The sequence below is a fragment of the Hypomesus nipponensis genome, chromosome 19 (assembly GCF_054491055.1).
Source record: "Hypomesus nipponensis isolate SF chromosome 19, ASM5449105v1, whole genome shotgun sequence".
Lineage (NCBI taxonomy): Eukaryota > Metazoa > Chordata > Actinopteri > Osmeriformes > Osmeridae > Hypomesus > Hypomesus nipponensis.
This window is the reverse complement of record NC_140379.1, coordinates 1,477,286-1,494,172: the sequence shown is the minus strand read 5'-3', so window position 1 is coordinate 1,494,172 and position 16,887 is coordinate 1,477,286. Positions and strand designations below refer to the sequence as shown.

At 47.2% G+C, this 16,887-nt stretch overlaps 1 protein-coding gene across 1 annotated transcript; it reads right to left on the bottom strand.

The window, feature by feature from the left end:
- Positions 1-2,600: 2,600 nt before the first annotated feature.
- Positions 2,601-16,360, bottom strand: cstf3 (cleavage stimulation factor, 3' pre-RNA, subunit 3). The gene is made up of 20 exons (XM_084681761.1): positions 15,766-16,360; positions 14,763-14,867; positions 14,484-14,579; positions 11,565-11,597; positions 11,007-11,104; positions 10,704-10,770; positions 10,584-10,618; positions 10,356-10,482; positions 8,944-9,021; positions 8,623-8,785; positions 7,516-7,625; positions 7,177-7,293; positions 6,636-6,854; positions 4,885-4,987; positions 4,720-4,789; positions 4,270-4,465; positions 3,903-4,053; positions 3,563-3,657; positions 3,376-3,436; positions 2,601-3,210 (listed from the first exon to the last, which is right to left on the bottom strand). The coding sequence occupies exons 1-20, from the start codon at positions 15,790-15,792 to the stop codon at positions 3,011-3,013; spliced, it is 2,151 nt and encodes a 716-aa protein (XP_084537887.1). The 5' UTR covers positions 15,793-16,360; the 3' UTR covers positions 2,601-3,010.
- Positions 16,361-16,887: the final 527 nt, after the last annotated feature.

Sequence of the window (16,887 nt, the reverse complement as noted above, 5' to 3'; positions counted from 1 at the left end):
GAAAATAACAGCGTCTGCATGGTCGAATTTGCCTGATTGTCAGAACCTGTTATGTCATGTATTTGGATTGTGACAACCATCTGCCTTTCTCATTCGGTCAGACACCTGTTACCTACAGCATGGTAGACACAACCTTTTCAAGTGCAGTTTTAATGTAGTTTAGAATGTAAAACAAAAGCCTCACAAATTCTATAGGCTACTGTTACCGCCCGGAACATCACATCACGTCAGTGCAAATGTAAACATACGATCCTCATGACCGTGTCCTTCGTGGACAGAGATTGCCCTGAATCATACGTGGTGAATCACAGGAGGTAATGCGATTTAAAACCTAATAACACTGAGTGGACAACAGCCTATGGGACTACACTTACAGCTCAGCCTTGCCTATGTTAATGAGTAGCCTAGTGTCCGTGTAGCTTTCTAATCCATACATTCACTATGATATACTTTTACATTCATGTAAACTGATTGAATGTCAAATGTTTTCTAACGCTGGAGGAACATAAGAAAATACGTTTCCCAGTCTTCTCTTTACCAAGGCCCTTGTGAATAATACAATATTCTAGGAATTAAATCACCCAGGAGGGACATCACAGGCAACAGCCTGACAAAACGAGCTGCTTCACTGTCTGCGATGGACGTAACTAAATACGACAACATGGCAACTGTAAGGCCCCGCCCCCATCGCGAATCATGGCCTGCCTTATGGTGGTGAAGGTAACAGGTGTGCAGCGGGACCGTCACCCGCGCAGTAGATACTGTAAACCCATATCTCTTCACCAGGTCCTGACAGCGATTTGGTCGTATTTTGGTCACTGTATTTCCATAAATAAACAAAGCGCAGTTTATTCCAGTCATATGTTTAAGTTATTTTATTTACAGAGGGTTATTCGTGTTAAATATTTAACTGGTACAGTATTGGTTATTTAGTAGCCCAAGTTAGACTAAATCTGCCCATATCTTCTTGCATGATGCATTTAAATTAAACCAACAACAGTATGTCACAGTAACAGCCGTTGCCTTTTCCCTTCCACCAAATCCAGTTTAAGGTTCAGGGCGTATCACTGCAGTATGCCATGCACCTGCTGTCGTTAATCATTGGTAAGGTGAGTCTTGCACCGTCCGCAGTGCAAATTGCAGCAAACTTTCATGTACCCTACTTTTTATACGCTTGGACTGTCGTTTGGATTTAGGTTTGGTTGCTTCTGTCTGTATGCAGGTTCATTGTTGTTGGAGCTGTCTCCCTCCACTGGCTCAGTTAGAGATAAACAACCTATTTACTAGTTGCGTAGTGTTAGCTCTGAGGCCCGTTCTCCGTACGTCGCTTATTACATCCGAGATCAAATGACACATCCAAAATGACATTATCTTGCTAATCATGATCTGGCTAATTCGGTTCTTTGAACACCCATGTTGTTTATAATTAGTAGCCTATAGCTGGATGAGTTATGCGTTGGTCAAAAAGGGGTTATGTATCGATAGTAGAAACCTTGATTAGCAACGCTGCTATTGGCTGCTCACATACGTCTATGGCTGCTCACCGTGGCCAAAATGAGCGCCTTGTTTTTTTCCGCAACAGAGCCAACAGCTTGCTCGGAAGTTACTCCGAATTTAAAGATTTAATCAGAACGCCAGGGAACACCTCAAAGTCTCAAAAATCCAAGAAAGAAGGCTGGCAAAAAGTAGCACACCAAATTAAATGTAGAGTAGGCTAGTGACCACGCTTTGTATCGCTTATTACAGTAAGCTATAGAAGCTATAGGCCTATGTTTTTTTTGTTCATACTTTCGTATTTTAATTTATCATCTTTAAATCATATGATGTGGTTTCAACAAATGTATTATGTAAATGACCCCCTCTCAAAAAAACGATAGGCTATCTTCTCAAAAAGTATAGGCGAGCATATATCGCGCTGCGCTTAAGTAGCTCCTATCACGCAATGAGCAATTAATTCGGTTTCATATTAAATTCTGTTAATTATTCTTGCACCTTCTCCAACAAGTTCCTGTAGTAAAAACGGACAAGACATACACTGTGACAGACTTCCTGTACACCTTTGCTTGTAAAGCCTCAATCTAATTGGGTTTACCATAAAATAAACCTGCTCCCGAGCAGGTTTAAGCTTGCGGACCTGCTGCTATAACAGCAAGTCCAGGATGAGCTTCGAAGAACCGAACAATCCAAGATAATGACAATCAAATCCAGCTAACGGAGTTAGCGACGTACGGAGAACGGGTCCCAGAACGCTTCTTTAGCCCACGTTTTTTGGGGAAAACGTTTAGGCTTTTGTTGACTAGAGATGGCGTTTTACGTATTGTAGAAGTGTGGAAATAAATACCTGAGTTCATAGGTCACAATGAACTGGTAGAAGAAATATGTTATTTTTTTGTTTTATTCGAATCCCCCCCCCCTCCTCCGCACACACACGGTAGGCTATCTCGTTACTATGATAACTTAATCTTTCAAAGGAAAGATTTTTGAAAGAGCGGCCTTGGACTGGCCTGTTTAGCTGTATGCCGCCCCCCAGTGGTGACTTGACATACTGCAGGAGCAGAGCAGGAATTTTATAAACATCAAAAAAGACAACAGAGTATCCCTTTGGTTTCGTCTCCCCTTTTTATTGTAAGGAAATGAATTCTCCCCTCTTCGCTAGAAAAACAGGCAGATTCACAACGTCGTCCAGTGAGCACCTCTTGGCCCTAAACTCAACTCGTGTCAAATCAAGGGTTGAATTAAAAACTTTGTACAGTATAGCATCCAGTTTTAAAAAATAAAACTGTTAAAAAAAACAAATAACAAAAACACAAAAATCACAGGTTGTGTGTGTGCGTGTGTGTAAAAGGACCAACACAGGCTGGACCTTCTTGACAAATTCACTCTTCTGAAACTTAAAGACGTGTCAGTTTGCCCCAGGCAACACGTCGACACGGCAACACGTCGACACGGCAACAGGTTGACACGGCGACCGGACGGTGTGACGGTGACACTCCCTCCCGTCCCCGGCCGTCTACCGGATCCTCTTCTGCTGCCGGGCGCGGTAGATGTCGTGCACAGGCGGCGCCACAGCGCCCTTCTCATCGTCCTCGTCAGAGTCGGCGTTCGGCCTCTTCAGGGACTTAGCGGCAGCGTGGTTCTCCATGGAGCCGTTCCCCTCGCCGCCGGCGTCCGGCAAACGGCCGGTAATCAGCTCCACTGCCGCGTCCACCGCTGCAAGTAGGAACCACACTGGATTAGTTTGTTGGGTTGTGATGTGCTCGTATAACGATGTTGAGGGGTGGAGGAGGGTGAAGGAGGATGGAGGAAGAGGGTGGAGCAGGATGGAGGAGGGTGCAGCAGGGTGGAGGAAGAGGGTGGAGGAGGATGGAAACTTACTCTCAGGCAGGGCGCACCTCCTGAAGCTCTCCATCAGCTCATCCACCTGCACAAACGGCCCCTGGAGCAGACAGGAAGTCAGAGCAAAGAGACAGGAAGTTGATGATCTTCAGAGTAAAGAGCAACTGGACTGTGTGTGTGTTTGTGGTGGGTGTATATATATATATATTATATGTGTGTGTGTTACCGTGAAGCAGGTGGGTGGAGGCAGCAGCTTCATGAGGACAACGGCTGCAGGAGGAACAGGGAACACCCCTCCTGGCACAGGGTGGAGTCCTGGAGCTGGGGGGAACACACACACACACACATATAATATATATATATATATAGGGGTGGGAGGGCTGGGTAAAGGGGTGGGGGGGCTGGGTAGAGGGGCGGGGGGGCTGGGTAGAGGGGCGGGGGGGCTGGGTAGAGGGGCGGGGGGGCTGGGTAGAGGGGCGGGGGGGCTGGGTAGAGGGGCGGGGGGGCTGGGTAGAGGGGCGGGGGGGCGGGGTAGAGGGGCTGGGTAGAAGGGCGGGGGGGCTCACGGGCGAGGTGGCGGGGCTGGTATGGGATCATCTGGCTGGTGTCAGGTTTGGGGTACTCTGGCTTTCGGTCGGCTTCATCCTTCTGGGCGGGGGTGGATGGGGTCACCACCGTCTCTGGAAGCAGGGCTGCCAGCTTGGCACGGGACACATCCTACACACACACACACACACACACACCACAGAGAAACACACATGCGCAGGCACACACGGAGAAACACACACCTTAAATAAGCATCGACATCATTTTCTTGTTTTACTTTTAAACACAATCAGAATTGGTTATTGTGAGAGAAACAACCACCATCCAACCAGCCTGAGAGACAAGACCCCTCCTTCCTAGAGGGGGCGCTGTGGGGAGCACACACACCTTGTATCCCAGGGCTTTCAGCTCGCTGGCCGAGCAGGGATACAGGTCCATGAACTTGTAGCGGTCGACCAGGAGGGCTGTCTCCTTGCCCTCATACTCGTCCTTAAACGCTGTGAACCGCCTGCGTTCCACCTTCAGAATACTGGCCAAGTCACCAATGTTGCTCTCAAACGCCAAGAAGCGGGCCCAGATCTCCCTACAAGGGAGAAGGGGAGAGAGGAGGGGGAGAGGGGAGGGGAAAGGGGGAGAGGGGAGAGAGGAGGGGGAAAGGGGAGGGGGGGAGGGGAGGGGGAGAGGGGAGGGGGAGAGCGGAAAAAGAGGGGGAGAGTGGGAGAAAATAAAATAAGAGAGAAAGAGAAGGAATGAGAGAGTTATACCCATTAGAGCTCACACACACACGGTCTGGACATAGCAGATCTGTGATACATGTTAATAAATCCTTCAGTCTACCCTGATTTTTCTGGTGAGAGACTCCCAGAGGTGAGGACCCTCTCAAACAGAACCCTGGTGTTGTTGTCCTCTGAAAGGGGGGAGGGGGACAGAATGAGAACTTCCATGGTGTCATTTATGCATCGCTGATGTGCGTATTCGTTCAGACTGAAGGATCTAACTCACCGTTAAGGTGTGAGAGGTAATCGATGTAGGCCAGTATATACTCTGGAATGTCTCCATATTTCTTCAAGCCGAGTTCAAATATCTTAAAGGCCACCGATTTATCCTGGGAGAAAAAACAGAACATAAGCAGGTTTTCAGCAAAATACCATAAACAGAGTGGCTCTGGTGCCGACAGCCCTTAATAAGACTCAGCAGACGCAGCATGACTTCTGTGTGTGTTCTTTTCTACCTTCTAGCAGTGTGTGTGTGTGAGTGTGTGTGTGTCTGGTAGCACGTGCGCAGGTGTATCAGTGTGTGTGTGTGAGTGTGTGTATGTCTGGTAGCACGTGCGCAGGTGTATCAGTGTGTGTCTGTGTCTGTGTGTGTGCAGGTGGTGAATTGAAAGGCCAGAGACGCTTGGTGTTTAGGAACCACAATTCACTTTTGGTTAGATTTCTCAGGGAGATAATTGACTCCAATTTTTGAAATGTGCACAAGTGCGTTACCTGTAACCCTGAGCGCTAAACAGTTAATGACATGAAACTCTGACGTAGGTAAAAATCGTCTGCTTGATCAGAGCACCGACCCTAGAGTATGCGTGTTCACTAAACAGTCATTTATCTCTACTATAATATGGATTTAACCATAGTAGACCTAGTAGGATATGTGATCGATCACTCAGAGGCTCCGGTAAACTCCTTCGGAGCGTGGAGATCCACTGTAAGTGACTCAGAGGCCTTAAGTTAAAACCTACTCCAAAAGTCCATGTTTATAATCAGTTAGCCGCATCAACCAGACTAGATCAAAGTTTTCACCGCTGTAGCTTGATAGATACATTTCAAGGAGAACAAGTAACTTCAAAATGCACAATAATAGTTTATTATCTAAATAATATCTAAATAGTAAGATAATCAATACAATGATAATGAAATATCATCAAATACAAAACATACCTTCAGAGCAATGGTTAACAAAGGTATTCACAATGAAGACTAGGCGCCTAACGCACCGGAGCTGTATCATAAACAGAACTCAGTGATTGGTAAAACTTCTTCCTATATACACCCAAACCTGATCAAAATGGGGACGCCGGTCACATGACTAAAAAGTTGTCTAACGCATACAAATTCAAATGGGATCATTAATCAAGGCTGCAGTACACTAAGTGGTGCCCTTGCAAAACAAGGGAATATGTTAAACACATGTTGGTCTGCTGCAGGCACAAACTCTGTAAACCCTGTACATGTACATGTTACAGTGTTAAAATTATTACTAGAATGTAACACACAAAATAAGAAACAAAAGCATATCAAACATGACATTAAAAGCTATTTAGAACGATATTTACAAGAAACACAACTTTTAATGATAATTTCTTAGAGTCTTAGAGATAGTCTTCCTCTGTCCACCTTCCTCTTCAACTGTTGAGACCACCTCTCCAGAGGTGTGTCATTAAGGTGTGATTGTCATTTTAGCATTCATGTAAATCAACGACTGTCCCAGACGAGTGTGTGGGTGACCAGTGACAAAGGGGCTGCCAAAACAGCCCTACACAGGTGTGTGTGTGCAGGTATATGTGTCCGTGAGCAGGTGTGTGTGTGCAGGTATATGTGTGTGTGTGTGTCCGTGTGCAGGTGTGTGTGTGCAGGTGTGTGTGTGTCCGTGTGCAGGTGTGTGTGTGCAAGTATGTGTGTGTGTCCGTGTGCAGGTGTGTGTGTGCAGGTGTGTGTGTGCAGGTGTGTGTGTGCAGGTGTGTGTGTGCTGCGCCCCACCTTGCTGCAGTAGTACTCCATGAGCGCTGCGGTGACGTAGACGTGGTGGCGTGTGCGCAGGTCCTCCCTTGCCTTCTTGAAGATGGTGCGGCCTGACTTGATGCCCTCCGCCCGCCGGGCAAACTTCATGTACTGGATGTATACCAGCGTGGGGTCGATGTCCTCGATGGTGAGCAGGCGGTTATAGATACTGTGGACCTTCTCGTGCTTCATGCGACTCTGAGGGAGAGAAGATGAGAGGTGAGGGAGAGAAGATGAGAGGTGAGGGAGGTGATGAGCGGGTAGGTGACCTTGGTGTGGGGGTGACCTGGGTGTGGGGGTGACCTGGGTGTGTAGGTGACGTGGGGGTGATCTGGGTGTGGGGGTGATAATAATAATTTGATTTTTTATAGCGCTTTTCTAATAGTAAAGTCGCTTTACATGTATGAGTACAAGCAAAACAAGACAACAGTCAAATATAGGGACAAAGGATTGAACAAAACAGACAAACGCAGTATTATAGTATTATAGTGATGTGGGTGTGTCATCACGTCCTCCTCACCTCCTCATAGTCAGCGAAGGCAAAGTACAGCAGCATGTTCTTCTTCAGCAGCGTGCCGATGGCACGCTCGTAGATGTTGGCCGCCTCGTCGCTGAACAGCTTGGCGTTGTTCATGTCCTGGAGACGGAGGGAGGAACAAGATCATCATCATCACCACCCCCACCCCCACCACCATCACCATCACCATCACCACCACCACCATCACCACCACCACCATCACTACCACCACCACCATCACTACCACCACCACCACCACCACCACCACCACCATCATCATCACCACCACCACCACCACCACCACCACCACCACCACCACCACCCTCATCCCCTCATCCTTACCCCTTTCTCTGCCAGCAGTTTGCTGGACTGCTCCAGGTACTGTGCTGCCTCGTACCACACGTCAGGGTGGTGTCCCAGCACCAGCAGGCACTGCTCATAGGCAAACATCACTGCAACACAGCACGGAAGGGTTAGCATGCTAACATCACTGCAACACAGCACGGAAGGGTTAGCATGCTAACATCACTGCAACACAGCACGGAAGGGTTAGCATGCTAACATCACTGCAACACAGCACGGAAGGGTTAGCATGCTAACATCACTGCAACACAGCACGGAAGGGTTAGCATGCTAACATCACTGCAACACAGCACGGAAGGGTTAGCATGCTAACATCACTGCAACACAGCACGGAAGGGTTAGCATGCTAACATCACTGCAACACAGCACGGAAGGGTTAGCATGCTAACATCACTGCAACACAGCACGGAAGGGTTAGCATGCTAACATCACTGCAACACAGCACGGAAGGGTTAGCATGCTAACATCACTGCAACACAGCACGGAAGGGTTAGCATGCTAACATCACTGCAACACAGCACGGAAGGGTTAGCATGCTAACATCACTGCAACACAGCACGGAAGGGTTAGCATGCTAACATCACTGCAACACAGCACGGAAGGGTTAGCATGCTAACATCACTGCAACACAGCACGGAAGGGTTAGCATGCTAACATCACTGCAACACAGCACGGAAGGGTTAGCATGCTAACATCACTGCAACACAGCACGGAAGGGTTAGCATGCTAACATCACTGCAACACAGCACGGAAGGGTTAGCATGCTAACATCACTGCAACACAGCACGGAAGGGTTAGCATGCTAACATCACTGCAACACAGCACGGAAGGGTTAGCATGCTAACATCACTGCAACACAGCACGGAAGGGTTAGCATGCTAACATCACTGCAACACAGCACGGAAGGGTTAGCATGCTAACATCACTGCAACACAGCACGGAAGGGTTAGCATGCTAACATCACTGCAACACAGCACGGAAGGGTTAGCATGCTAACATCACTGCAACACAGCACGGAAGGGTTAGCATGCTAACATCACTGCAGAGTGAGGGAGGAGGAGGAGAAAGGAGGAGGGTCAGACTGACCTCTCTTGGTGATAAGGGTCTGGTCTTCGGTGCGGAGGGGGTTACTCTTCTCCCACTGGATGTACCTCTTCCACATCTCCACCTGCTGGGCCTCCTGGGGGGAGTTCTGAGGGGGCACCGAGGGGGCGTTCCTGTCCAGGCCCTTCATCACCGTCTCGTACTCCTGACACACACACACACACACACACGACACACGTCACACACACACGTCACACACACACGTCACACACACACGTCACACACACACACATCCATCAGTATTAATTAGTATAGCACTCAGATTCAACGTGCAACACAACCCAATAACGCGAAGCATCTCACCTTGGCTACTCTCCTGGCGTTCATGTAATCTCTGCTGCGATCCTCGATCATCTTCTTGGCAAGGTGCACGTTGATGCCCTGTTCATGAAACCACACAGGTCAACGTACAGCAGAAGAAATAAACGATACATATATATATAGATAGATATAGAAGTGTAGGGGTGTGGCGGTGGGAGTAGGGGTGGGGCAGGGGGAGTAGGGGTGGGACAGGGTAGTGGGAGTAGGGGTGGGGCAAGGGGAGTAGGGGTGGGGCAGGGGGAGTAGGGGTGTGGCAGGGTAGTGGGAGTAGGGGTGGGGCAGGGTAGTGGGAGTAGGGGTGGGGCAGGGGGAGTAGGACAGGGGGAGTACGGGTGGGGCAGGGTAGTGGGAGTAGGGGTGGGGCAGGGTAGTGGGAGCAGGGGTGGGGCAGGGTAGTGGGAGTAGGGGTGGGGCAGGGGGAGTAGGGGTGGGGCAGGGGGAGTAGGGGTGGGGCAGGGGGAGTAGGGGTGGGACAGGGTAGTGGGAGTAGGGGTGGGGCAAGGGGAGTAGGGGTGGGGCAGGGGGAGTAGGGGTGTGGCAGGGTAGTGGGAGTAGGGGTGGGGCAGGGTAGTGGGAGTAGGGGTGGGGCAGGGGGAGTAGGACAGGGGGAGTAGGGGTGGGGCAGGGTAGTGGGAGTAGGGGTGGGGCAGGGTAGTGGGAGCAGGGGTGGGGCAGGGTAGTGGGAGTAGGGGTGGGGCAGGGTAGTGGGAGCAGGGGTGGGGCAGGGTAGTGGGAGCAGGGGTGGGGCAGGGTAGTGGGAGTAGGGGTGGGGCAGGGTAGTGGGAGTAGGGGTGGGGCAGGGGGAGTAGGGGTGGGGCAGGGGGAGTAGGGGTGGGGCAGGGGGAGTAGGGGTGGGGCAGGGGGAGTAGGGGTGGGGCAGGGTAGTGGGGGCGGGGTAGTGGGAGTAGGGGTGGGGCAGGGGGAGTAGGGGTGGGGCAGGGGGAGTAGGGGTGGGGCAGGGGGAGTAGGGGTGGGGCAGGGGAGTAGGGGTAGGGCAGGGGAGTAGGGGTGGGACAGGGGGAGTAGGGGTGGGGCAGGAGGAGTAGGGGTGGGACAGGGGGAGTAGGGGTGGGACAGGGGGAGTAGGGGTGGGACAGGGGGAGTAGGGGTGGGACAGGGGGAGTAGGGGTAGGGCAGGGGGAGTAGGGGTGGGACAGGGGGAGTAGGGTTAGGGCAGGGGGAGTAGGGGTAGGGCAGGGGGAGTAGGGGTGGGACAAGGGGAGTAGGGGTGGGACAGGGGGAGTAGGGGTAGGGCAGGGGGAGTAGGGGTGGGACAAGGGGAGTAGGGGTGGGACAGGGGGAGTAGGGTTAGGGCAGGGGGAGTAGGGGTGGGACAGGGGGAGTAGGGTTAGGGCAGGGGGAGTAGGGGTGTGGTCTGGTCATGGGCGTCTCACCTCCTCATACTTGCTGTAGTCTCTCCAGAGCTGCTCAATGTTGATCATGGGGTTGACGCAGCCCCGCTGATAGACTCTGCGCACTGCCGTGATCCGCTGGTTCTCTGCGTACGAGCCCACAGCCTCCCTGCAGGGGACACACACACGGGTTGAGTCGTTAGCTCACTGAGCTAAAGTCCCGTTCAAGTTCTGCTGGCAGACAGGGCTCTGGTGACGCAGCCTACTTACACTCCTTTGAGGAAGTTGATGTAGTCCACCCATATCTGAGAGAGGAGGAACAGACATTACTGACATGACGGCAGGTGTGTTTCCTCAGCCATCGTGCTGATAAACTGACTGTGTGTTTACCTGGTAGGACATGATCTCCATGCCGATCTTATCGAGAGCAAAGTCGTATGCCTGGGCCATCTTCTCCCTGACAATAGAAACCACGTGTTGACTCACATGACAGACAAGGTCGTTCCTGACGTGGAACTGGGGTACTTGCAGTGGCACCACCAAGAGGGGGGGGTGGGGGCAGGGGCACCAAGGGGGGGCCAGGGGCACGTGTAGGAGTGTGTTGGTGTGTGGTGTATAGAAGCGTGTGAGGTGTGTCGGAGTGTGTGTAACTGTGAGTGTGTGTGTGAGGTGTGTAGGAGTCTGTGTGCGTACTTGTAGCTTGGCAGCTTTCCTTTGGTCTCCCGGACGTAAGAGAGGTAGCATTTCCAGAGGTCTATGTGCAGCACCTTCATCAGGCATCTTTGAAACAGCTACAGGGCAGAAGAGACAACTGACAACATCAACAACTGGGCTGAGAGCTGAACGAGGGAGGACTTGATCTTACATATGGTACACAGTACTGTGCTTAAGTCTTGGGCAATAAAAAAATAATAATAATAAAGTTAAGCAAAAATGCTTGGAGAAATAATGAAATGACCACCAAAAGAATGTTTGCACTTTTATACTGCAGCACAAATACAACAGACAAAACTAAATATATATTTAAGATGAAAATGTTGTACATTATTTTGGGTGCAAAACATTTGTGCACTGTAATGCATGTTAAAAAAAATGATGAAAACTTGATTATAGATCAGTTGCAGGTGGAATGTCCTCTGGTGCAGTACAACGCCAGTTCTGACTCTCCAGGGAAACACAAGTAAACACAGCTGAACTGGGCCCAAACATCTCCTCATATTTAGATGTAACTCTCTTCAGATCAACACTCACCTTTTCTACCTTGTCATAGTTTTTAGCCTTGACCTGTGAATAAAGTGTAAATGTGTTAAATCATCAAGAAATGTCATTTATGACTGAGAAACATGCATTCATGCTTGCTTAGCCACACACACACACACACACTCCTTCAGAGATCAACAAAGTGAAGTTCACACAAACATTTTTTTTTAAGAGGACAGGGGTTTATTCTTTTCAAAGATACATATCCTAATGACTGCAAGTAAAGGATTTATATCAAATAAAAAATAAGTAAACTTAAAATGGATTGGAGTGCATGTTCCTCTTTAGCTCACCTATACATAGAAATGCATCAGTTCAAACTCAACACAAGGTTAACAGACAGACGTCCAAAGAAATAGCACATTTCCTCTCCTGCTCTCTTCCACTCTGATTCAGACAATCTGTGTTATTATATCCAGCATAAGCAGCCTAGGACAAGCTGGGTAGCCGTGGAAACTGCCCTTTCTCCCAGACAAGCCGAATGCCACCCTGGAAGGCCTTAGGCAGGGCTAGTCTGCTACAAGGCAGTCTTCCTGAACACAGGGGCTGTCAGTATGAACAGGACATACGTCCCCAGCAGCCATCCAGCTACAGCAACACTGGGGGCCATTGTAGAGGCAAGACCTTTATCCCCAAGCAGCAAAACAAAGAAGTAGAAAGATGAAGTCACATGTGTAGTTGTATGGCGTTTCACACAAAAACACAAAATAGTTTCACACCGATGAAAATAGGCTGGTTTATTGTGAATCGTTTTGTTAGATCAACAGATACTGTACACATGAAGCGTCTCAGTATGAGGATACCAAAAAAAAAAAAACTGATGGGAGCAATTTCAAGACAACAAAAGTATCCCAGAGCTGTCCACCTGATGCAAAACGCCCTGCAGCACTTGGGCGACGCTTTTCTTGGTCATTCTGACTGGTCTATACGCGTCTCACAGAAGCGGGAACCACATGTGTTTTACAATCACACACACCAAGTCCAAATCAGACAATCACTTAACTGGCACACGCACACTTCAACCAGTCTGTCAACAACTGACAGACCACTGAATAGGACCCATCTCAATCTAAGATGAATAAAACATCACTGTGTGGGCATGATGTCGGGAATATTATTGGGTTACGGGAGGCTAATGGGCTGGAATAACAAGTGAAACTTCATCTGCTTTTGCAATATGCATAACACAGACACAGAGAGGAGATGCAATAACTCACAATACAGAATTGCTCTGGTTATTTGTTTTATTACAGTATGTAAATGTGTTTGCAAAGGTGAGAGTACAGCTCAACTTTGGCAACTGCCTGTGGTTTAGCATGTGGACCCACACACACACACACCAACCACTGTGGAGAACACAGACCACCACTACAGCAAGAACTTCCAGAGGAAAAACAACTTCTTAGTGACATCCAGGAAATGCACATTTTAATTGAATGTTAATAAAAGAACAGTGCTCATTTTGCCTGGCACAGCACACATTTGGCAAAAATAAAAGATGATTCTTTCTCATCAGAGGAGGCAGCAGCAGCAGCAGAGTGAATGGAGGCCTCTACATGCAACACTGAAGCCAGCTACTCTACAGGCCTGGTGAAGATCCCTGTCTCCTGTGGAAGACCAACCCCCTCCCAGGCTCTGTCTGGTTCGTTCTACACCTGCTAGTTAGTTCCCTCAAGTCTGCAAAGCACCACCAGCAACAGCTGGCATCATTTTGAAAAGCTTGTCATGATCCTACGTCAAGTTAATTTAGCACATGATGGATGTTGAACAGACTTCTGTGATTTGGAAAGGTTTTCCATTTCTATTAAAGCCAATATACATATATATTTAAATCCAGCTTCCATTGGTGGAAATTGTCCATGGTATGTCTCTTTTGAGAAAAAAAAAAATATATATATATAATACAAGTCTGGATTGAACATTCTGAAATATTATGTATGGGCCAGATGTAGCAGGCTTTAGAAACGTACGGTCAGCAAAACTAAACATTCAAGTCACTCACCAATACTTACCAAATTAATACACAAACTGGATTCCAATCCCCAATTGTTAATCTGGTCCCAAAAAAATCCATGTAAAAACAAGACTCTGCCCTTATGGTAGGTCAAGTGCATCGCCATGGCTGCAAGATCGCCATGGCTGCAATATCATAATTAAAAGCAAGGTCAAGTTATGTCTATGCTGTGAAGACAGAGACAGAGCTTATTGTTAAGAGAAGAAACTACAATTGATAATGTGATGTAATAAACCTATGGGGGTGGTCTGCCTGTTCATCTTAACTTGACACTGTGGCACAAGTGTTTTAGTGAAGAGAACCAACTATGATTGGACTTCTGTGAAGGTAATTAAGGTGAGGTATCAATGTTATCCCTGTGGGGAAAATTGTATTACGTTTAAGTTAAGAGGAGTCAGGGACATCTAAACATAAAGGATTTGGGACCCACTGCTTGCATTAGAGGGGTTAAGAAGGGGTTCTAGGGGAGGAAGGGGTGGGGAGTTAAAAAAAAAAAACATAAAAAAAGAAGTGAAGCTGGACACTGTCATTCATTCTTTATATAAAAATAAAATTTACCTCAAAGAAATGACACAGGAGGCAATAAATTGACACGACAAGAGAATGAAAGTCTAATGCACTCCAATACTATTAAAACGTTTTAATGCTGTTGCAGATCAAACATGCAACAAATGCACTTAACCCCATTTAAAGAAGCGGAAAAATGAAAAACCTTAAAAACATTTACAGACTGCTGTTGAAATAAGAACTGGTTAGGATTGTCCCTCAACACCACCTGTTTCAATCTAGTATCTCAATCGAGTTTGTGTGGCTGTGTGAAAATCACATTGTTGATCTTGTTAACGTATACGCACTCATGCACTCATGTAAAAGTGAGAAATGAAAAGTGTATTAACCTCAGCTTCAATGTATAATTTCCAGAATCGTCCGGAACTTGGGAACTGCGCAACAAGCCGTTCGTATGTCTTCCTAGCCTTGTCTATTGGTTGATTCTAAAAAGGGCAAGAAAGCATTAACATCTTTTTTTTTTCTTGAGAACAAACAGGTCACTCGATGTTTAAGGATGACCTTTGAACTGTTAGAAACCAACCCACCACCCTTCCTTTTTACTCCCGTACCCCCAGCCCCCACGTGATCACCCCAGGTAAGAGGAAGGCAACTCTGAGTCACTAAACCTGTGCTTCTCGAATCAGAATGCTCCATGCGTCAAGGTCATATGGGTTTTCCTCCAGCTTCTTCTCAGCCTTCTTTACCTTCTCCGGGACGTACTCTGCCGCCGCCTGCAGAACAAAAACACAGCAAACTCACGCTTAAAACCTTGTTCAGAACAGCAGACACCATAAAAATCACACGATAATTTTTCTTCTTTAACAAATTACCCGTTAAAAATATACGATTCATAGACCCGACACAACTTAATTTATCCGTTTATGCACTGATATTACTATACTACTTTGAGTACTTAAATTGCATATTCAATTAACCTCGTCCACCAACCACATTGATCGGGGTGGACAGTGAGCCTGGCCGGTTACAACGCTAACTTGCTACCTAAATCAGGGGGTCATATGACTAAATGTAAACGTTTAAATGTAATCAACATCCATGACACGTTAATGGAACTCCTGCACCGTAATGTAGCCGTCGACTTCCGGACAGTTAAATTAAGTTGCTGTCCAGTTAGCTAGGAGCACGCACATATGCTTGAACTAGCTTCGTTATACTGACATGGAGGCAGGATGCTAACTTGGTGGCAGACGATTAGCTGGCTAGCTAACCGAATGCAGCCAGTTGCTAACGTCCACTTCTCAGAAAAAGGTAACTTAAGCTACCAGGTAGCACGTTAGCAACATTTAGGTACCAGTTCGCTACTCGTAGCAAGCCTAGCTAACTTGAGACTAGCCAGCATTCTTTCTAAATAGTTAGGTACATAGACACGAAATACAAAGGTGTAGAATATTCGCAAGATTAGTGATCTTGTATTATGGCCACATTAAAACAAAGATTGCTGTTTATTCTGCAACATAACTATATACACTAGTTCCATGGAGTTACAAAACACCGCGTTTGACAACGCGCTTGCTGCATACGCAAGTCGAAAAGGCCTCGTCAGTTAGCTAGTAGCACGTCTTTTGCCAGGCCAACATGAATAAAACACAATGAAAAGTTTCCAGATACCTGGTCGGCTGTTCCTTCCGTGGACATAGCTGTAAAGTACCAACGCTACAAACTGCTAGTGTCTAAACATAAAAAATAACGTTATTTGATTTAAAAACGGCAAACTATCGGCATGATTTTCTCTTTATGCACGACCATCCGTTGCTAGCTCGTTGGTGTAGTTGCAATCTTCTTTCCGTTTTAATGGCAGATCGCAAACAACATTTAGAGGTGCACTACCGCCACCTACCGTTCGGGAGAAAGTTTCAGAAAATATTTGTTAGACTGAGGGAGTTCGTGATCATCACTGAGACTTCTGATCACTCATGGACAATTTTGTGTGAGATATTCGAAATTAATCGACGAATGCTCTCCTCTCTATATATAGTGCATTTTTGTATTAATGTATAAATATGATGTGAGGTCCAAATACCATCTCTGCACTGTGTCATTACACTGTTGCAGAGATGGGAAGTAACAAAGTAAAAATACTTCGTTGCTGTATTTAGTAGATGTTTCTGGTATCAGCGCATCACTTCTACCCAGTTGCATCCACTGAGCCAAGTCTCAACATATCAACTCAATTAGTTTAAATTCAGCCTGTTTAGTTCCTACCACCATGAGTAACACACTTGTGGTCGACAGGGAGTAAGCAGACAAGCATGTCCCTTGTCATGACAACACATCTGTGTGGTTGTTATGACAACACATCTGTGTGGTTGTTATGAGTGCACGTACTGTCTCTCTTAGACAACAGCATTAGGAGACATTTTATGAACGCATCCATTCAAGAGCACCGTAAAAAAGCAGTGTAAAACGATAACAATTGAAATGTTTAATTTCCTAATCTGGGCGTATTTTAACCTGCGACACTCTTTGTCTTTTTGTATTTAAACAGATTATTTCAGCTAAGCCTTTCCATCCATGACACTGTGTATCCCCAGCTGGACATGCTCTCACGATCTCATCAATATATCAGATTTATTTACAGAATAAAAGCACTTTTAAAAACAAGTTTAATCAAAGTTCTGACAGTATGAAGTTCTGACAAATAAGTTCTGACAAATAAAATAACAGGATGTTCAAAATAATTTTAAAAGAAAAAGGTTTCTTACAATATCCTGCTCATGAGTCACGATTGAC

Excerpts from the sequence above, each read along its gene's own strand:
- cstf3 (XM_084681761.1), bottom strand. The coding sequence starts at position 15,792 with ATGTCCACGGAAGGAACAGCCGACCAG. Across the intron at positions 4,054-4,269 it reads TGAAAGCCCTGGGATACAAG|GATGTGTCCCGTGCCAAGCT; the intron begins GTGTGTGTGCTC and ends GTGTGTGTGTAG. Across the intron at positions 3,658-3,902 it reads CCAGCCCCGCCACCTCGCCC|CTCCAGGACTCCACCCTGTG; the intron begins GTGAGCCCCCCC and ends TGTTCCCCCCAG.